The 22,486-nt window shown below is 42.8% G+C and overlaps 2 protein-coding genes across 3 annotated transcripts in view; one reads left to right on the top strand and one right to left on the bottom strand.

The window, feature by feature from the left end:
* Window positions 1–5,258, top strand: part of RGS20 (regulator of G protein signaling 20) — a 51,363-nt gene extending 46,105 nt beyond the window's left edge. The window contains exon 4 of the mRNA XM_044295061.1: window positions 5,070–5,258. Within this exon, the coding sequence (XP_044150996.1) occupies window positions 5,070–5,258 (189 nt within the window). The remainder of the gene's footprint in view (window positions 1–5,069) is intronic.
* A 12,849-nt stretch (window positions 5,259–18,107) lies between these two features.
* The window catches only part of TCEA1 (transcription elongation factor A1), a 32,429-nt gene continuing 28,050 nt past the window's right edge, over window positions 18,108–22,486 (bottom strand). For both annotated transcript variants that reach the window (XM_044295121.1, XM_044295122.1), the window contains exons 8-10: window positions 20,987–21,133; window positions 19,910–19,981; window positions 18,108–18,621 (exon numbers count right to left, since the gene is read on the bottom strand). In XM_044295121.1, the coding sequence (XP_044151056.1) occupies window positions 18,613–18,621; window positions 19,910–19,981; window positions 20,987–21,133 (228 nt within the window). In that variant the 3' untranslated portion in view covers window positions 18,108–18,612. The remainder of the gene's footprint in view (window positions 18,622–19,909; window positions 19,982–20,986; window positions 21,134–22,486) is intronic.

Raw genomic sequence — 22,486 nt, 5'->3', positions numbered from 1 at the left:
TATTTAAGCCAGAATACCCAAACTTGGCACCGTAGGTCATTGGGTGACTGGATTCAAAAAATAATGAAAAAGTGGGCGGAGTCTACAACGGCCAATCAAATTTCAGCCATTTGTTTAAATGGGAAAAATTCAAACTGCCGCTGCTCTTAGACTGTTAATGGCAGGTTTCCCAAACTTGGTACAGTTGGACAATTTAGGATTAGGATAAAAAATTTGAAAAGTGGGCGGGGCCAAAAACAACCAATCAGATTTCTTTCATTGATTTCAATATGGAAAAAAAAAAAAAAGAAAATTGAAAAATGCTGCCATGATTGATGTCAGGGGCTTCAAATCGCTGAGATCAGGTCATAGATTACTTTGGATTCAAAAAAATTTAAAGTGGGCGGAGCCAACAACAACAAATCAGATTTTCCCTATTGTCTTCAATGAGAAAATTTTAAATTGCTGCCATTTCAACATTGTTAATGGCAGGGTTGTTAAACTTAATATATTCGGTTAATAGGTGACTAGAATTCAAATGTTTTAAAGTGGGCGGGGTCTACAACGGCCAATCAAATTTCAGCTATATGTTTTAATGGGAAAATTTAAAACTGCCGCTGCTCTTAGACTGTTAATGGCAGGATCCCCAAACTTGGTACAGTTGGACAATTTAGGATTAGGATTAAAATTCAGAAAAGTGGGCGGGGCCAAAAACAACCAATCAGATTTTCCCTATTGACTTCAATAAGAAACCTTTAAACAGCTGTCATTCTCACAGCACCCAAACTCGGCAAGGTGGGTCAGTGTGAGACAAAGGTCAAAATTTATAAAAGTGGGCGGAGTCTACACTCCACCCAGTTACTCCGCCCACTCCAGTTGTAAGCTACTGGTGGAGGCAAGAACACATCACACAATTTCCCCAGAAATTGTACCTTTTCTAGTTATTATTATTATTATTATTATTATTATAGCCAAATTTGCCACCCTAACTCCTCCCACAGTTTTTACACTACATAGACAAAAATTTACCAAAACGTGCAGATTGTACCCGATCGGATTGCTATTACTTTGTGGAGCGATCCCACCCCCGGGGCCCCCGTGGCGGGCCCCGGAAGCCCCCTTTTTTCCCATAGACTTTGACAGGGTAAATTTTCAAATCGCTCCCACTCGCCAGGCTTTGAGGCTAAAGTCACCAAACTTGGGTCACTTAGTCATGGAGTCAACCCGAAAATTTTGGGCACATTTCGGGGACCCCAAAAAGTGGGCGGGGCCATACAGAACCAATCAAAATCTCCCCATTGACTTTAATGAGAACTTCAAATTGCTACTCCTCCCACATTTTTAGGAGTACAAATTCCAGACTTTGCAGACTTGGTCGGCACCCACCCGAGTACCTTGCTTTTGCTTTGTTACCCGATCCCACCCTCCGGGCCCCTGGGACAGGGCCCCCAAAATCCATGTTTTTCCCATTGACTTTGACAGGGACAATTTTCAAATCGCTCCCAGTCGCACAGATTTTAAACTAAAGTCACCAAACTTGGGTCACTTAGTCATGGGGTCAACGCGCAATTTGTTAGCACATTTCGGAGACCCGAAAATGTGGGCGGGGCCACACAGAACCAATCAAATTCTCCCCATTGACTACAATGAGACGTTCAAATTGCTACTCCTCCCACAGATTTAGGAGTATAAATACCGAACTTTGCACTCTTGGTCGGCACATACCCGAGTATCTTGCTTGTGCTTTGTTAACCGATCCCACCCTCCGGGCCCCTGGGGCGGGCCCCCGAAAACCTCTTTTTTTCTCCCATAGAGTTTTATTGGAAAAATGCAAATGTTTGTCACTCATACAGCTTCGGAGTGAAACTCACCAAACTTGGGTCACTCAGTCATGGGGTCAACCTGAAAATTTCGGTCACATTTTGGGGACATTAAAAAGTGGGCGGAGCTACAAACAACCAGATTTTCCCTATTGACTTCAATAAGAAACCTTTAAATTGCTGTCATTCTCACAGTATTTAAGCCAGAATACCCAAACTTGGCACCGTAGGTCATTGGGTGACTGGATTCAAAAAATAATGAAAAAGTGGGCGGAGTCTACAACGGCCAATCAAATTTCAGCCATTTGTTTAAATGGGAAAAATTCAAACTGCCGCTGCTCTTAGACTGTTAATGGCAGGGTTCTGAAACTTGGCGCAGTTGGTCACTAGAGGACTGTGCCAATGTATATCTCATTTTGGGGATGCTAAAAAGTGGGCGGAGCCACAAACAACCAATCAGATTTTCCCTATTGACTTCAATAAGAAACCTTTAAACAGCTGTCATTCTCACAGTATTTAAGCCACAGCACCCAAACTCGGCAGGGTGGGTCAGTGTGAGAAAAAGGTCAAAATTTATAAAAGTGGACGGAGTCTACACTCCACCCAGTTACTCCGCCCACTCCAGTTGTAAGCTACTGGTGGAGGCAAGAACACATCACACAATTTCCCCAGAAATTGTACCTTTTCTAGTTATTATTATTATTATTATAGCCAAATTTGCCACCCTAACTCCTCCCACAGTTTTTACACTACATAGACAAAAATTTACCAAAACGTGCAGATTGTACCCGATCGGATTGCTATTACTTTGTGGAGCGATCCCACCCCCGGGGCCCCCGTGGCGGGCCCCGGAAGCCCCCTTTTTTCCCATAGACTTTGACAGGGTAAATTTTCAAATCGCTCCCACTCGCCAGGCTTTGACGCTAAAGTCACCAAACTTGGGTCACTTAGTCATGGAGTCAACCCGAAAATTTTGGGCACATTTCGGGGACCCCAAAAAGTGGGCGGGGCCATACAGAACCAATCAAAATCTCCCCATTGACTTTAATGAGAACTTCAAATTGCTACTCCTCCCACATTTTTAGGAGTACAAATTCCAGACTTTGCAGACTTGGTCGGCACCCACCCGAGTACCTTGCTTTTGCTTTGTTACCCGATCCCACCCTCCGGGCCCCTGGGACAGGGCCCCCAAAAGCCACGTTTTTCCCATTGACTTTGACAGGGACAATTTTCAAATCTCTCCCAGTCGCACAGATTTTAAACTAAAGTCACCAAACTTGGGTCACTTAGTCATGGGGTCAACCTGAAAATTTCTGTCACATTTTGGGGGACATTAAAAAGTGGGCGGAGCTACAAACCACCAATCAGATTTTCCCTATTGACTTCAATGAGAAACTTTTAAATTGCTGTCATTCTCACAGTATTTAAGCCAGAATACCCAAACTAGGCACCGTAGGTCATTGGGTGACTGGGGTCAAAAAAAATTAAAAAGTGGGCGGGGTCTACAACGGCCAATCAAATTTCAGCCATTTGTTTAAATGGGAAAAATTCAAACTGCCGCTGCTCTTAGACTGTTAATGGCAGGGTTCCCGAAACTTGGCACAGTTGGTCACTGGAGGACTGTGCCAATGTATATCTCATTTTGGGGATGCTAAAAAGTGGGCGGAGCCACAAACAACCAATCAGATTTTCCCTATTGACTTCAATAAGAAACCTTTAAACAGCTGTCATTCTCACAGCACCCAAACTCGGCAGGGTGGGTCAGTGTGAGACAAAGGTCAAAATTTATAAAAGTGGGCGGAGTCTACACTCCACCCAGTTACTCCGCCCACTCCAGTTGTAAGCTACTGGTGGAGGCAAGAACACATCACACAATTTCCCCAGAAATTGTACCTTTTCTAGTTGGTTCTATCAGGCAGCAGCATTGCTGCGCTGCCTGTGCCGTTCACAGCGCGTACAAAGAATGGCAGGAAAATTCTAAGGTGTATTGGTACGCCTTAGACTTTTTCCAGGGCGTGTGTGCCCATAGTGAGGGCTCTGAGTGCCATAGGTTTTCCACCACTGCACTAGATCATTTGCCAGTGTTGCAGAAATTGGCAGCTTTGGCTTCTATTAACCTAATGTGTATGGCCATCTTAAGTCTATAATAGACCAATAATCCCCCAATAACAAACTGTTCTATTAATGAACCATCCATTGGGATGTTTGGTGTACTGCAGCAAAAATACACATCAGATTTCCACCATGTGAACATGCCCTAATGGTTATTTCTTTGATTTGATCTTTCAGCATAAATATATTGTAGCACATCACCATCCAGTACCTTATTAATGTGGCTATATCACTGCTCCGTACAACCTTGGTAACGCAGTGTCTACATGAGTATATGGGGCCTAACTGTACCTCTTATGCCCCAGATTTCATGAGGAGAAAGTCTTTCCATATGTATTCTATGTATGGAGGCAAACACCATGGCGTGCTCCATCATATGCTGTATGTATGGAGGTGTTCTCTTGCTTTGAGGGCAGAATACCTCCGTACATACGGTATGTGGCCCAGCAGAACCATACGGCTTCCGTGCCCTGCGTATGATGCCTAGTGCTCAGCAGATTTATACAGAAATGTTGAGGTCTAGAAACGGTGAGCTATTTCATCATGGGGAATATTTTATAACATCCAAACATATGGGTGTAATCTCTGATGATGCAGACAGATGTATCTCATACTGATGGATAAACAGGCCATAGCAGAAAATGTGATCACATCGGCCATGACATATGGAACAGTCTCCTCAAAACTCTTGGGACCAAGCTGAACACTAATATTAGCATTCCAATATTTCAGCTACAGCAGTAAGACAAAAAAAGATTTTAATGCTATTAAATTGTGAGGACGTGCCGTGTAGAGAGTCCGTTCTGTGGGTATAAACAATGACAAGACATTTAAGACCATCACCATGTGAGATCCCCAGGGGGCAATTGTTAAGGCCTGGTGAGAAAGAATAATTATTTTCAAAACAGTCTGACCTTTCAGGTATTATATTCTCAGACAATATAAGATAGAATGATTAGCAGCCATCGAGATAAGAAGACAGAGCTGTCAATCACCAGCGATGATTTTTCTATATAGAGACTGTGGCTTATTATAACACAGCATGCGCTGCCACTACTCGGCTCGCAGCGAGGGGGATCAGTTAGGGGTCTCCATCTTTGTGCAAAGGTTGCAACAACAAGGAATTAAAGAAATCCTCTCTCTTTTTCTTTTTTTCAGGTCAGCCTGGATTCCAGAGTGAGAGAAGTCATCAACAGGAACATGTTGGAGCCCTCACAACACACATTTGATGATGCTCAACTCCAGATCTACACCTTAATGCACAGAGACTCCTACCCACGTTTCATGAACTCTGTAATCTACAAAAACCTTCTTCAGACCTTATCGGAAAACACTGTCGAGTCTTAGTTTTGTGTTGTTTTTTTTAATTATTATTATTATAATTTTTATTGTCATTTTTATTTATTTAAAAGCAAACAGAAAAAATGGGTACTACACCTGGCAGGGAGTTTAGAGCTACCATGATGTTCACCTGAAAATTCTACTCAGGCATATTTTAATATGGACTATGTTACATTGTCTCCGGCTGACGGCTCATCGCCACGCCTGTTGCAGCTAGTGATCAATTTTAGTGATATTTTCCAAATAAGAAAAAAAAAATAATGGAAACATTTTTAAACGATATAGTATATATAGTAGTTGTATTTTTACAACGGTAATTAGTATATATTCAAAGACGAGCATTACCCTGGTGGAAGTGCCTTGATGTGTTTATGTCTATTTCCTAGGACTAGATTGGATTATTACACTAAGACTATGTATATCATCTGAAAAATCTATCTGCTTATAAAGGAGGGTACTTCCACTTCTCTTTGGGGGATGTAGGCTTGTTTGTGTGTGTGTACGTACAGCTATGCATATGTACGTACACACATCAAACAAGCAGCCTGCCGAAGGGAACAATTTCCATTGGCATGGAACAAACCTGGCTTTTTGTTGAAGACCAGTGATTCGAATATCAACATTTAATATGTGAATGATTTAATGGGTTTAAAAAAAAAAAAAATATTCACTTTTCTTCTTTTGCAATGGAAGAATTAAAGAAAAAAAAATATGGACATTTACAGAAGACAAAATTCTAATCTGTAATAAAGCACAATAGTTTTATCCCCACGGTGGTGGTCTTTTCCATAGAAATCTGACGTTAGCATTAAAGCATCACTCTGGCCAAAATGTATGCGTCCTGTTATGCTCAGTGCAGGGTTGGAAAGAGCAGTGTATATAAAATGCAGAGATTTCATCTTCTCTGAAACCTTGTGTCATGCACCGCCCTCTTACTGTAGGCCCTGCATTAGGCATCAGTTTTGCGTGGAGTGTTTCTTTAAAGGGCTTATCCTACAAAAAGTATTATTATACAATAAATAGGGCACTTCAGATGAAGTATTTTTGCAATATACACTCATTTACAAAAAATAAATAAAAAAGTCACACCCAGTTAGAAACGTTGATTTCTGCATGTAGTAAATGACATGTAAATGACATGTATGACTACAGGTGTGGTATGATCAGACACTGGGTCTTGCCGCAAGAGGGCGTAAAAGTGCTTCCCAGGCTACTTTTGGTAAGAGATCTTTGACTGCTAGACCTGCCTCTATGACGCATGCAAAGACATTTTGCCTAGCTGATGGACTTTGAGAACGGCACATTATACTAAGAGGAGCAGAATGGTCGTTTCAATGAACTGCCAGCCATCTAGGCCGTTGTGACCTAGCTGTTAGGCTCCTCAGATCTGTTAGCTGCTAGGAGGTATTGGGAGCAGTGGTTGTGTGGCCACAGACAGACCACCAGTAAAAAGGATTGTTTGATCCGCCAAGCATGAGCAACTTTCATGGTTTCTTTGTCCACCGTCCAGACACATCTATAAGATAAACATTTTGGTGACACATTTCCTTTAATGTCAGAAGAAACTGTGGCTTGTTCTGAACAAGCCTGGAAAATATTCCTTTTATTTAGGAGCCACAGCAGTATAGTGTTAATGTAGAACGGGTAAGGTGTGTAAGGGTACCAGTGGCATATGGCAGCAGGAGATGCACAGCATGAAACGGACAAGGCAGTGATGTTTGTGTGGCTGTGTAGGGGTATTGGTTGTGGTGGCAATGTAGGTGTAATAGTAGTGGCAGTAGGAGGGATAGCAGTTGCAATGGCATCCATACAGTACGGAAAATTATAGACAATAGCATTATGGTGCTGTGATAAATAGACACCATAAGCAATGGCAGACCTATTCATCAGCCTAAGCCAGAAGTGTGTAAAAGTCCTCACGGATCCATGCCTCATTCATTTTGACAAGTGATATTTTGAACACTTGGGGAGGACAATCCATTTCTGTGTGACGCTACCTGCCAGGCTGAAAACTCTAAGATGACAGTACAGCGAGAACAAATTTGGCCAGTTCCAGACACTGTACTAATCTGCCTGCCCAAAAGTCAGTGGGGGCAGGGAACAGGATATGTGCTGGGGAAAAGGCACAGTCGAGGTATAACTGAACCTAGTTGTTCAGGCGGTGCATTTCCTGATGTGCATCAGGTGGCGTGGCAGTGGAAAAAACTGTTCCATCAAGTAGTAAACAACTGCCTGCTGCAGCTTCTGCTGCTTGTTGTACGAGAGACAGCGAAGAGTGGCTACTTTCACATCTGTGTTTTTTCTCGATCAGTCATGGACCAGCAAAAACGCTTCCGTTAGGATAATACAACCAGCTGCATCCATTATGAACGGATCCGGTTGTATTATCTCTAAAATGACCAAGACAGATCCTGCACTAAAACCATTGTAAGTCAATGGGAGCTGGATCAGTTTTCTTTTGTGTCCGAGAAAACAGATTCAGCACCATTGACTTACAATGTATTTCACACCGGATCCATCGAGCTCCGTATCCCATGATGCACTTAGAAAACGCTGCTTGAAGAGCATATGTGTTAGTCACAGGAACGCAATACATTCTTGTGCACTCCATTCCGTTCAGTTTTGTCCCCACTGACAATGAATGGGGACAAAACTGAAGCATTTTCCTCCGGTTTGGAGATCCTATAATGCAGTGGTGCCCAACCATTTTTCGTCTGAGGGCCGCACTAGGCTTGGTATAAATTTCGCGGGCCGAAACCAGGTAGCTTTGCCAGAAAGAAATGCAAATGCTGTGAGGGGGCACGTGTGAGAATTACTACTGTGAAGAGGGCACATATCAGGGCATAACTACTGTGAAGAGGGAACATATCTGCGCATAACTACTGTGAGGGGGCATGTGCAAGCATTACATCTGTGAAGAGGGAACATATCTTGGCATTATTACTGTGAGGGGGCATGTGATGTATACATGTATGTAGTGCAGTATGTGATGATCACACACTGCACTGTCACCTTCTTCTGTAGGTTTACCTTGATGTCTGGTCTTTAGGCTTCAGTCAGATCCTCCACCGCCATGCTTGCGCCGTGTTCCCGACACCACCAGGAGCTGGCCCCTCCTCCTTTCATCTCCCACCGGCCTCTCCTACAGCAGGGCGCTCTATCGCTCCAGTGCCCACCCAATCTTACCAGTCAAGGGCGTAGCTAGAAATGACTGGGCCCCATAGCAAAACAATTTATAGGCCTCTCCCCCTCCCGGCTCTCCCACCCTCACATACCTATCGGACCTCCCACCCTTTACCAGAGCCACACCCATCCACAGATCCCCCCTCAGTGTCATCCACGTTCGCAGTGCGCCCTGCACTGATAAAGTACGGTCACTGCGGGGGCCGCAGGTTGGGCATCACTGCTATAATGGATCTGAACATCGGAAAGTAGGGCTGAAATGACTTGAATCAGTTGAGTAACTCGACAAAAAATCCTCCATGAAAATTTTTTGTTTGTACCATGTGACCATGGATCGTTAGTGAAGTGCTTGCTATTACTCACCACTCCGTGGTCTCCCGCCGGCCAGCACCACGCTGTCCTCCTGACATACACACATCGTCAGGATGTAGTGCACGTAAAAGCGCACTATGACCTGATGACGTGTGATGTTAAAGGGAACCTGGCACCGGGATTTGATGTATAGAGCTGAGGACATGGGTTGCTAGCACATCTGCAATACCCAGTCCCCATAGCTCTGTGTGCTTTTATTGTGGAAAAAAATGATTTGATCCATATGCAAATTACCCCAAGATGTGTCCTGTACATGAGATGAGTCCAGCATGAAGGAGCCCAGCACCGCCCCGCATCCTCAGAATCTCCTCCTTGCTCTCCGACGTCAAACAGCCAGAGCGCCGTAATCTCGCGATGCGCGAGCTAGCACATGCGCTGTTCCTTCCCTGAGGCTGATGCCAGCACAGGGAAGGAACACTATGAGGACACTGTGCATGCGATAGCTTGCGCATCGCGAGATTACGATGCTCTGGCTGTCTGGCGTCGGGGAGCAAGGAGGAGATTCTGAGGGGGCGGGGCTGCGCTCCTTCACGCTGGACTCATCTCACGTACAGGACTTGTCTCAGGGTAATTTGCATATGGATCAAATCGTTTATTTTCCACAATAAAAGCACACAGAGCTATGGGGACTGGGTATTGCGGATGGGCTAGTGACCATCTAGCAACCTATGTCCTCAGCTCTATACATCAAATCCCGGTGACAGGTTCCCTTTAAGTCCCAGTGCATTGCGGGAAGAGGATGGAAGAGTGGTGGAGTGTCGGTGGTGCCCCTAGGGGTAAGTATTTGATTTCACTGGTGCTGCGGCTGGGCACTAATGGCTAGGAGGAGGAGTAGGGGAGTTCATGATACTAGGGGGAGATGATGGCATGGGGGAGTTCATGGCACTGCTGGGAGCTGATGGCAATGGGGGAGGAACTGATGTCATGCAGGGGAGGGGGGGGCTGATGGTATGGAGGTCTGATGAGTTTTTATAGAAAATGTTTTTAATTAGATTTTTCTTATTAGAGTACTCGATTAAATCGGTAGAATACTTGATTATTAGAATAATTAATAGCTGCAAACCTACTGGAAAGCAAACCGCTGATGTGAAAGTAGCCTTAAATTTGGCTGAAGGTGCAGAAGCACCACATTTCCAGAACAAGACAATTTTTACAGACAGCTGGCCAGAAGTATAAATTCCATAGAGAAGAATAACATTTGGGTTATGGCACAGAAGTGTGCCACATTTCCAGAATGACAACACACATTTTACGGACAGCTGGATACAGAAAGTAATGCTTGTTGAATTAAATTTTAGCTGCGGAGCAGAAGTGCACCACATTTGGAAAATGAGACATCTTTCACGGACAGCTTAGCCAGAGAAAGTAATCTAGGTGGGGGGAAAAAAAAGTTTTTCAAATTTATGTGGGGAATCTGCAACAAGGTACAGTACAATATAAGAGAATGGGGTGCAACAATACCCAATCACTCCGTGTAAAAATTCCAGCCATTATCCAATGTATGTTGAGGGTTTTCAAATCCGCTTGTTATATGGCTATGGCTACATGAAGACTGACATTACATCGAATAATAACTGTCAATGCGGTCATGATGTGACTTTGATGCCATAGACCACAATGCAAGTTCCATTCTACTTACCTGCTATAGTTCTGTGCAGACCCGACATCCCACAAGCATTGCACAGTGTAGGGACCATTTCCAACTACAGTTCGCTCACTATTGCCACTGCAGGGAAGCAATAATCTGAAGTCACAGCAACATTGTGGTAGCAGATTCAGACGCACCTGATTAATATGCCCCACCCAACAGGGGCCAAATAGACCGTCTAGTCCTTCTTAGAAAGTTCAGTTAAGCTGGGTTCCCACATGGGTGGGTTTTTATTTTGTATTTACATTTTTATTTTTATAAGTCCCGACTGACCCAATAGATTTTTGGGGTGGGGAGTCAGTTCAACTTTTTTTGACTACATTTGGGGTGTGCATTGGAAAAAATATCCAGTGTACATGCTAAATGTGTCCATATGTTCTCATGCACCCAGTGTATGCCAAAAGTGTCCTTTTGCCATATGCTGGGCCAGTAAGCATCAGCACTTTTTTTTTTTTTTTTCCCACTGTATAGGAAGTGATGTGCCTGCTTTTCCAGGCAGGCACGAGTGCTACTTCACTGACCTTTCTGCTCGTTCTCCAGCAGCCCAGACCCATCAGCCTTCCTCTCCTCCCTTGCGACATACCAAGGCCACCAGATTCACCAGCGTCTTCTCACTAGCAGGTCCCAGCCTGCCTCTCTCCGGCAAAGCCTTTACCCTCTGCCTCTAGGGCCAGCGTGGGTGCATCCTAATTCACACTAGCTAATGGCTACTCACTTTTAGGCACTTAATGCACATCCCTCTATGGGAGCGTGCCTGAGCAAAAGGTTCCAAGCCCGCTAGTCCTGCAAAGGTGTGCTGTATTTGTCTGTCTGCCCGTGTACTGACTCTCTGCCCGCTTTCTGGATATTGACACTTTGCTGACTGACATGTGCCCGTCTGCAACATTAACCCTTCTCCACCTGCCCTCAGACTGTTTGTTGGATTGCTCGTACTCTGCCTGTGCTGATTTCGACCTATCCCAAACTATGATTATGCCTGATCCTTTGGTGCTCTGCAACGGTCTTTATAACCCCTGTGCGTCAGCTATCTATCACACAGGGACTTCCCCAGGAAGTAGTAGCCTGGTGTTTACCCTGCAGCAGAGTCCAGATCCCTGTACAGGGAGAGGTAAAAAGTGAAAACCAGGGGACTGCCAGGATAACTACCTTAAGAGTATCCCAAAGCCAAATTTGTTGATTGATAAAGTGGTTCCACAGCCACTGCTGTAATAGTAATCTACTATGAATTCATATCCAGTAGGGTGCAGTTTAATAGTCAAAGCACATCATTGTATACTTATATAGTGGCATATATCATGGAGTACTGACAACATATACCTCAGATATACCTATTGCCTAAAACGTTAACAGAACATAAAATTGAAGCCAAAGGCATAAATTGAACATGGTTGAGCTGCAAGACCAGATAATGCATAAAAGTGGAACAGATTCCAAACAACAGTCTAGACAGCTGCTCTGTAGTATGCATGTGACAGGGTTTTAAAGGGGTTTTCTGAGACTTAAAAAATTGCCACAAAGCAGAAACCTGTATAAAATAAGGTTCCCCACTGATCCGTAGCGATCACATGCCAGTCATTCTTCAGCCGCGCACTGGCCTCAGCATTCATGAATGGCACGTGACTACTGAAGTCAGTGACTGGCTGCAGCAGTCATGTTGAGTGGTCGTTGGTGCAGGAGCTGCAGGATTTGGTTGAGTGATGTTTTTTTTGAAGGGTATGGCATAAGGTGCTCCATTTTGCACCAATATTGTAGCACACAATTCAGTCATAAAATAAGCCAATAGTATAAAAAGTTAGACAAAAGTACCTAGTCATGCACCAGATTTCTCATCCAGCCTGAGTCCCTGTGATAAATTTGGTGCATCTTTAGACTACCTAGATTTATTAGATTTTTTTTTTAGACAGAATTTGTAAACCGCCCCAATGTACATGGTGTTTAAAAAAAAAAGCTCTGCCATCAACGTGCTTACGTTACAGTGGGTTTTAAAGATCACAAAAAGAGATAATTACTCTTACCGCTAATTGGTTTTTCTAATAGCCTCCACAGTGGCACTCACAGGAGGGTGTCCCCACCCCCAGGACAGGAAACAACGTAGAAGACCAAGATTTAAAAGGCCTCCTCCCCTTACCTATTCACTCAATAAGAGAGGACACGGAAGTAATGCAAGAAAAAAAATATGTATTAACCAAAAACAATGACATTATATAACAAAAAATAAAAAGGGTGGGAAATCACCGGTAAGAGTAATTATCTTTTTTTACCAGGTGCCTCCACAACGGCACTCATAGGAGGATTGACAGAGTAGTGATTCTGGGGGGGGGGGGGGGTGAATAGCAGCTGAAATAACTCTACGGCCAAAGGACAATTCTTGTTTGTTATGGATATCTCACTTATAATGATTGAAGAAAGTCATAGGGTTGGCCCATGTGGCTGCCTTGCAAATTTGATCCAATGAGTCGGATGCAGATTCAGCCCACGATGCTGATATTGTGGCCCTTATACTGGCTGGAGGAACAAGATCCTTTTGAATATAGGGAGAGCTAATTAAATTTCTTATCCATCTTGCAATGGAGGATTTGCTGGCTGCTCGTCTTTTGTTAGGACCCTGGTACTGGAGGAAGAGTTGATCAGATCACCTGAAGGTACTGGTAGCATCAAGGTAGGATAAAACGCTTCTTCTGACGTCCAGATTATGGTACTTTTTTTTTTCCCTTTCTGAGGATGGAGATGAGCAGAAGGAAGGTAATGAGACCTCTTGTTCGCAGTGAAACCTAGAAATGACCTTTGGAAGAAAGGAAGGGCAGTGTCTGAGTACTATGCGAACTTCTAGAACTACCAGATATGGAGGTTTGCAGGAAAAGGCTTGTATCTCCCCTACTCTTCTGGCAGTCATAATAGCGATATATATCACTGAATAATTAACCTACTTAAAACTTAACTTTTATGATAATCATTTACTACCATAAGTCCCACAAAATACTAGTGGATAACTGCATATGATTATACTGGCATATAAGCATATGTTTTTATAAGGCACAGAGTACCAAATTAAAGGAGAAAAAAACCTTATACTTGGTTACCACTCACGGTTTGATGTATAGCAGGTACACGGTATTGTGGAGGTTTCTGGGTCCCAAGCAGATAGGCGTATTTGCTGAGAGGTGGTCCTTTTGGATCCTTAAATGTCTGCTGCTTTTTCCACTGAGAAAATAGTCCAGACAACTATATTGTTTAGTTGATGACTCTCTCATGCGTAGAGGGTGTGAGCTGGGAGAAATGTCCCTATTAGTCCATCACAACCCTGCCTAAAATCGGAGAGGTCTCCCGCCTAACTGCGGAAGAATCACCCCGGACAGAGCGACCCCACTTATCGGTGGCTGACCCTGTTAGTCTCACCCTACATTGGTGTCTCCAATTTGTCTAGAGTCATTTTACACACCAAGGTTTATATGAAGCATCCAAATAACAATACTTCATTGAGGCCCAGTGGGCTCACTGTTTTCAATCTGTGAGTCCACTCAGCCTCCTTTTGCAATATTTTTCTGTTTAGATCGCCTTCTCTTGGCGACGGACGTACCACCTCTATGATACAGAACCTCAATGATTTAGTATTTCCTTCATGGAAGTTCCGTATATGTCTTGAGATAGTGGTATCCCTTTTATTTCTGATGTTTCCTATCCTACGCCTAAACTCCCTTTTAGGCTACATTCACACGTCAGTATTTTTCTATAATCCGAATTTCGGTCCGTATTTTGCGGATCCGTTGTTCCTGAAAATGTTTCCGTATGTCATCCGTTTTTTGCGGATCCGCAAAAAACGGAAACATGTATACATTTCAATAATCAAATAAAGTTGTTTGGATTTCTTTGAAAAAAAAAATTAAAAAAATAAAATAAAAATTTGCTATGTGTTTCCAGGAACGGATTCCGCAAAAAACGGAAGACATACGGAATGACATCCGAATGTCTTCCGTTTTTTGCGGAACCATTGACTTTGCATTGTAGCAGGATCCGATTTTTCAGGAACATAATAGGACATGTTTTATATTTAAACGGACATGCGGAACGGAACAACGGAAACGGACAGCACACATTGTGCTGTCCGATTTTTTCCAGGACCCATTGAAAATGAATGGGTCCTGATCTGTTCCGCAAAAAACGGAACAGATCAGGAAAGAAAAAACGGACGTGTGAATGGACCCTTAGTCTTACCGACATATTGGAGTTTACATGCACATGTACATAAATATACAACTCCTGATGTTTTGCAATTAGCGAAGTCTCTGAAGGTATATATTTTATTTGTCGTGTTGCTGGTAAAAGTTTTAGTTTGACTAAATATATGGGCAAGCTATACAGGATCCACATCTGAAGGTGCCTAGAGGTTTTCTGTCCTGCCAAGTTCCCGGTTGTTTGATAGGGGTATAATGGCTATGGACGAATCTATCTCCCAGGGATGTCTTGGACATCATGGTCCATAAGCAGCATATCCCAGTATTTCCGAAAGATGTCTGACTTCTCTATTGCAGTTGTCAAATGTCCCAAATTATACGGAAAATTGTGTCAGTTTGTGATTTGGTCACTTTTTTGGGGGAGAGTAGATCTGTTCCCTCCGTATTTAAGGCTGATCTGAAGGCATTTTGCAAAGGGCGATCAGGGTACCCTCTGTCATTAAATCTGGTCTTCAAGTCTTTGGCCTGATTAAAGAAATCTGTTTTGGTGGTGCAGTTTCTGCAGATTCGAAGGTACTGTCCTTTCGGAATACCGCATTTAAGTGACAGGATGATGACTCTCCCATCTCAATAAATTATTAGCCGCTGTAGGTTTTCTATATGTTTTGGTAGAGATCATTCCATTATGCAACGAAATATATAGATCTAGAAAGGCCAAACCTTGGTCATTAATCTCTGATGTAAAACACATGCCTATTTGGTTGTTATTAAGATCAGCCAGAAACTCAGAGAACAGTCCTCTGGAGCCACTCCAGAATATGAGTATATCATTGATATATCGGCCCCAGAAGACTATTCGAGGTCCAGACACTCTCCTCAGTGAGCACCAGTGGCATATGTAGGGGCACAGGGGCTCCCCATTGCCTTACCCCTGAGCTGGTGGAAGAACTTGGAGTCAAAGAGGAAATAATTATGTCTTAGGACGAAATCCATTAAACTGAGAACAAATTGGTTATGAGCTGTAAATTGTGTTCCCCTACTTTTGAGGAAGTGGTTCACAGCACACAGGCTCAAATCATGGGGGATATTACTGTAGAGAGCCTCTACATCTATCAAGGCCAATAAGATACCTTCTGCAAGGTGTAGGCCATCAATTTTAGTTAGTAGATCAGAGGTGTCTCTGATATATGATGGAAGTGCCGTGACGAAAGTTCTCAAAATCTTGTCAATGTAAACACCAGCGTTTTGTGTTATTGAATTAATTCCTGCAACTATGGGGTACCTAGTCATAATAGCGACTAGAAAAACTGTCTTCAAGGTGAGAAGTTTAAGAGAAAGTTTTTCAAACAGGTTCAAACAGAGGTTCCATCCGGACCGAAAGAACCAGGTTAAGATCCCAAGGTGAAACAATCGACCGGGAGATGGGCTCATCTGACTTACGGGATTGTGGCCGTCAGGAGACCTAGGATGGTCATAATGTTCCTTATGGAGGTGGTCTTCTGGCTGCAGAATTGAGAAACTTTCTGAAGAAGACATTTCTGTTTTTCTAGGGGAAGAAAAGACATCAGATGACCGGAGTCTAAGAGTACTCCCAAAAAGATTTTTTTCTTGTCTGGAACCAAGTCTGACTTTTTGAAATGTATTACCCACCCCAAGGTGGTGAAACATCTTTGGATTTGGGAAAGGTGGGACTGGAGGATTTCCTGTGATGGTGAGGCAATCAGGAAGTTGTCCAAATATGGGATGATTTGGATCCCCTTTAAGTGTAGATATTTTGTTACCTCCGACATAATTTTTGAGAATACTCTCGGGGCAGAAGAGAGCCCGAATGGGAGGGCTGTGAATCGGAAATGGCATAGTCGATCCTTTATGAAGACAGCGATTCTCAGAAATTTTTGGTGGTGGTAGTATATTGGGACGTGATAGTATGCATCCTGAAGAACTATGGATGCAATAAAGCAGTCCTGTGGGAGAACGTTTATTGTTGATTTTATTGATTCCATCTTGAATCTTTTGTAGATGATGGACTTGTTTAAGGACTTTAAATTTATTATTAAACGGAAAGATCCATTCAGTTTTTGTATAAGGAATAATGGAGAATACTACCCTTTTTCCATGTTGATCTTTTGGAACCGGCTGGATTACATTTTTGTGTACCAGGGATAGTAACTGATTCTAGACAGGTTTGCTTTATCTTCTGAGGCAATTTTTTGTTTACCAAGAATCGGTCTGGGGGATAAGATAGAAACTCTAGTTTTAGGCTTTGTTTGGGAGCAAAAATTTTTAGTCTGCCCCCCACCTGGTGTATGGAGTCATTGCTTGGAGCTGGAGTAATTCTCAGGGTTAAAAAAGAATCCTTTTCCTCTGCCCCTGGATAGCTGCCACTTCCTTGACCCTTCTTTCTTCTTCTGATCCAACTTGGATATTTTTTGGTTTTAAAAAGGCCCGTCTCTTATGAAAGTAACGGTTTTCCAGTGGAAAACCCTTTTTTTCTTATCAGAGGCTCTATGAAGAACATCATCCAGGGTCGAGACGAATAATCTGTCTCCCTCACATGGTATTGAGCACAAGCGGTTTTTAGAACTTGCATCCCCATACCATGAACGAAGCCAGATAGCTCTTCTGGTTGCATTAGACAGAGCGGCAGATGTAGCCGAGAATCTGACCAAGTCCGCTGATGTATCTGCTAAGAAGTTTGATGCTTTTTTTTTTTTTTTTTTATGTGGGTAAGGAGGTTAATATTTCCTCTCGAGTTGTACCTGTCGCTAGGTGTTCCTCTAATTGGTCTAGCCAGACAGATAAGGTTCTAGCTGTACAAGTAGATGCTATGCTGGGACGCAACATGGCAGCATTTGTTTCCTATGATTTTTTTTTCTAATGAATTTTCCAAAAAATGTTATCCGTAGGATCTCTTAGGAGACCCGTGTCTTCAAACGGGAGGGAAGTTCTTTTAGAAATACATGCCACTAGGGCATCTTCTTTCGGTGTTTTATCCCACAAATTAGAGTCAGACTCTGAGAAAGGGTATTTTCTTTTGAAGGAATTAGTTACGGCCAATGTTTTTTCTGGGTCTCTCCATTCTCTGGATATGAGGGCTTTAATATGAGAGGAGTAATCCGGATCGGATACTAACCCCCCTTCATCTAGATCAAAGGCTGAATCAGAAACAAGAGACCTATACTTAAGTCCACCACTGCATTAACTTCTTCCTTTATCATGGCTCTCATAGTTTTAAGGAAGGAAGATAACTCTTTTGTAACTACCTTCTCGGTGCATTTAGGACACAAATGTTTTTGGGATTTTGAGGAGAACGACTTGGGTGGGGAAGCAGCTGGAGTATTTTCTTTGCCAAGCTCAACACTAACTAGAGAAGGAAAAACTGCATTTTATTACTTAAATATCTCTTGCAAATTCACTCAAATATTTCCCTTCCCCACAAAAAAAAAAAAAAATCACAGCAAATATATATCAATCCAGCAATTACAAACATTCTCAGTTTTAATGAAAAGCTATATAAAACAAAAAGTAAGCACAACAATTTTAACGGGAATGAAGGTAAATCTAACCAGGAGTTAACAAAATAATTTAATTTGGCGCCTCTTAACATTTCTGATCACATGATTAGAGCGTTTCTAACATTTAATTTTTTGGAGGAATATTTGATATCTTTCCCCCAACAATTGCAAACTATGTACATGCTCAGAACAGCTCAGGCGACTGCAAGAGTGCAAGACTATCAAGCGCACAATACAATCGGGACGTGATCTAGATTCAAACGGATTTAGAAATGTGAACTCTGTTATAAAAAAGATTTCTTTTCTCCAAACGTGCACCATAAAACTGCGGCTTTGTTACGGTCTTAAAATTCCAAAAGATCCCACAAGTTGAATCCAGCTTCAATTAAAAAAAAAAATCTGGAAGAATTCTCATCTTCCCAATTACAAAACAGCCTCTTCTTTGTTTTGGTGTCAGAACAGAATTTCTCTTAGCAAAACTAGAAGAAAGAAAACAAGATCATTTGAGATATATATATTTATAATACCTATACACAATGAACATTATAACATAAAAAGGTGACAATCTGGTGGAGTTAATTATTTTGGACTTAAAGGGGTTATCAGAGACTAAAACATGTCCCCCATATGCTGTACGCCTCACACACAATATACTTACCTTGCTCTCCGTACCGCTGCTTCTCCCCGTGCGCGGATTAAAACATCCGATTTTAAAGGGGGGGGGGGGGGGCAGCCAATGGCGGACGGGGATGATTTTCTCGTTGATATAGCCTTATGAGGGCTTATTTTTTTTGAGGGATGCATTGTGTTTCTTAACACTTTGGGATACTAATGTTTTGTAAGTTGCATACATTATTTTGGGGTGATTGTGTGAAAAATAGTATTTTGGGGGGGTTGTTCTTATGCCACGCACTGTGCACTGTAAGCGACATAACTTTATTCTGCAGGTCACTTCGATTACGGCAATACTTTTGCACAATGTTCTCACCCCATTGAAAACGATGAGGTTAGGCAGGGAGCCTCCTAGCCAACAACGTAGATGTCATAGTTAGCACTGACTGCAGCATCTAAGGGGTTGAATGACTAGGATCTGCTTTATGTATGATCCCAGCCATTAGAGCAGAGTGCCAGCTGGCGACTCCAAGTGATAGAACAGAACAGCTCCAGGGCCTGTGCCATCGCTGTGTGTGCTGTAATAGTCTGTCAACACAGATTATCTACCTTCCCTCTACAATGTACTATTATGGCGCAGAGCAGGAAGGGGTTCATGAGGAACACACAGGAGTTGGCTTATTTGGCTTTTAAAGCAGAACCATCATTCCATTTTACATGTATTATGCATTCTTAAGTAGTATAACCTTCTGCAGACGCCTTCTCTAATGGTCTTTCATGGGCTCAGTTCTGGAAGGGTTGGCCACTACCTATCATATCTCCCACCCTCAGGAGCATTGCACCCTGTACTGCAGCCTACAATTCTGTGCCCACTTCTAATAAACCAGCAGGGGCTCCCAGTCGGTGTCATCTGCAGAACCCCCCTAAAACATGTAAATCAATACCATTTTGCACTGTCTTGACTTAGATTTAGGGGTGAAATAGCTCATTTATGAGCTCAGATCATCTGATCTCTACTTGGAAAGTTATACATACAAATCTAGGAGATATGCACAAGAAATCCTGCTCCAGCCCATGATGAGAACAGGATACAGACATCTACGTAATGCCCCTTACCACCCATAAACAGCAAAAGACAACTAGTGCAGGTCTTACCTTCCACCGATTTCCACAATTATTACATAACACGAATGTTGTCATAGGTTCATCAGCGCTGCGGGTTTGTACCTAATTCATGCAAAAACACAATGTCAATTTGGTCGGACTATGCATCACACTTCTGTACTGTGTACAGAATATTATATTCATTATCCATATTGCCACAACAGGCATTACATTATTCACATGTATACACCAGTTAAAACAGGAAGCCCGATGTGCAGTCAAATAGCGTAAGGCTCTGTGTGGAGTGCATTTGGGTCTATGGTGCCTAATAAATACACCTGTAAGAAAAAAACATCAGCCACAAGGACATTGTTTTGGCCTCTGTTAGGTCAATGGAGCTCTATGGATACATCGGACATATACGACAGCAGCTTTTACCAGCATGTATATTATAGTAAGGGTGAAACAGGCTGCACAGAGCCTAACATGGGGCATAAATAAGAGGCAGGAGAGCACTGCAGAAACCGCTGTGCTAAAATCAAAGCAACAATGACCGATTTTACTGTCACCACAACTTTACATATGTTGAGTGGATTCACGACTACACAGATTTATCATTTTCATACCAGAGGTGTGCATTTTATTACCCTTTATCATTTATGTTAAGGCTTATGGTAGCTTAACCTGTATATGATGGACTAACTAAACCATGGCCAGGCACAAATGTTTAGAGAGTTCAGAAAAGGTGGATTATTATAGGGACTAACCAAAAATGATCGCTGCCCAAGTGGCATTCGCACAGACATACGATATAGAAGAGCATGACTAAGGCTACCTGCCCACGGTGGGGATGATGTGTGGGAAAAGCCACAGTGTAATACAACCAGCAAAGTGTATAAGATTACACGAATCCCGTGTACACTTTGCTTTTTCTCTTAGGTGTGGAAATTGACCTGCCGTGCAGATTTTGCAATTTGCAGTATGTCATTTGTTGCGTTTTGGTCTAGATTTCACGCTTTTCAATGAAAGGGTGAAATCTGCATCAAATCCGCATAAAAATGCAATAAATAGTGCGGATTTATGTGCATTTTTTGTGCGGACTAAGAAAGCAGCTTCCACTAAACTTACCTGCGTGTAAGTACAATTCTTCTTTTTGCATTTACCACAGGAGAACAGGTCAGTCTCTGTACCGCCAGTCTTGGCCATCTGATGTTCTCTGATGGCCTCCTTTGTCAGGTTCTTTCTCATTTCTTTAAGTTCATCGCTTGCCATTTCCTTGAGACGTTAAAGAAGAAAAAAAAAAAAAAAGTTACTAATTGTGTGAATAACAGAGCAGGATGTAGAAAAAAAACCTCTACATTCCACTTCCAGATTTCTTCAGCCATCCATTTACAAAACTATCGAGACTTCAGTTCTATTAGGAGTCCCAACATCCATGTTATAGTGCTGATTTCAGGACATTTTTTTTTTAAACTATGGATTTGCATTTTGACACGGATTTCACCTGCTGAAATGCAAACAGCATGCTCAGGTCACGGCACATGCTCAGGTCACGGCACATGCTCAGGTCACGGCTATTTTTCTTTGGCCCAGATTGAAGAATCCTGTAGATGGAGTAAGTTTAGCCAGGCTGTCTGGACATGCACCAAATGTATCACAGGGGCTCAGGATGGATGAGAAATCTGCCACAGAGATAGACACTTTTCTCTGACTCTATACAACTATTGGTTGACTTACTTTTAGACTGCACCTTATTGCCCTCTTTCCAGTAAAACTCTGTCTCGTTTCATTAAGCCCACCCTCTTTTCGGGCAAGTCTGAAGGTGTACAAAACCTAGCAGCACCAAGTTTAGATAGATTCTAGCATGGTGGACTGGCCTTAAACCCTACAGGGAAAGTTCCCAGTGGGCCGGGTACATAATGATCTGATGGCCTCCTGCCCTGCTGTTCCCTATATGAGGCAGTGTACCAACGGCACAAGGACTATGCCTGTGACCTGCATTGGAAATTGCAGGAATGGCACTCAGGTATTCTATTATTTTCTCATAAAATACTTACCTTACCAATCCCTAGCCACTCCTGTTCAGACACTTCCTGGACCCTGTCGACACATACAGGAAATAACTGCTCAGTCCATCATTAGCCACGGAGCCAGTGACGGGAAATAACCGGATTAGCCACTGAAATTACACCAAGAAGCAGAGACCAGCGGGGACCCAGGAAGCATCAGAACAGGAGCAGTGGGGAAAAGTATCACTTTTTTTTAACGAACATGTGCGAACATGGTGCCTGCTTGCACGTGCAGCGGGTGTCATGGCTGGCAAGTCTCTGCTGTTTCAAACAGCAGAGACCTGTGGCCAATTACCGTGACCGGCAATAATACCGATCGCGGTAATTAAAGGCTTTAGATGACATGATCAAGTGAGATCACGGCATCTAAATACGCAAAAACACAGAAGCTCGCGCTTCCTACCAATGCCCCGTGCAGCCAATTGATTGGTAGTTGCGCTGAACACTATGAGCTTCGCTGACGAGGCTGATAGTGTTCAAGCTGCAATTTTTATATTGGCCATCAGATGGCAGGCCAGGATAAGAAATGAGTAACAGAAAAAAGGGTAAAAATGGTTGA

The sequence above is a fragment of the Bufo gargarizans genome, chromosome 5, assembly GCF_014858855.1.
Source record: "Bufo gargarizans isolate SCDJY-AF-19 chromosome 5, ASM1485885v1, whole genome shotgun sequence".
Classification (NCBI taxonomy): Eukaryota; Metazoa; Chordata; class Amphibia; order Anura; family Bufonidae; genus Bufo; species Bufo gargarizans.
Note: the sequence above shows the minus strand (reverse complement) of the source record. Positions and strands in the feature narration are given on the sequence as shown.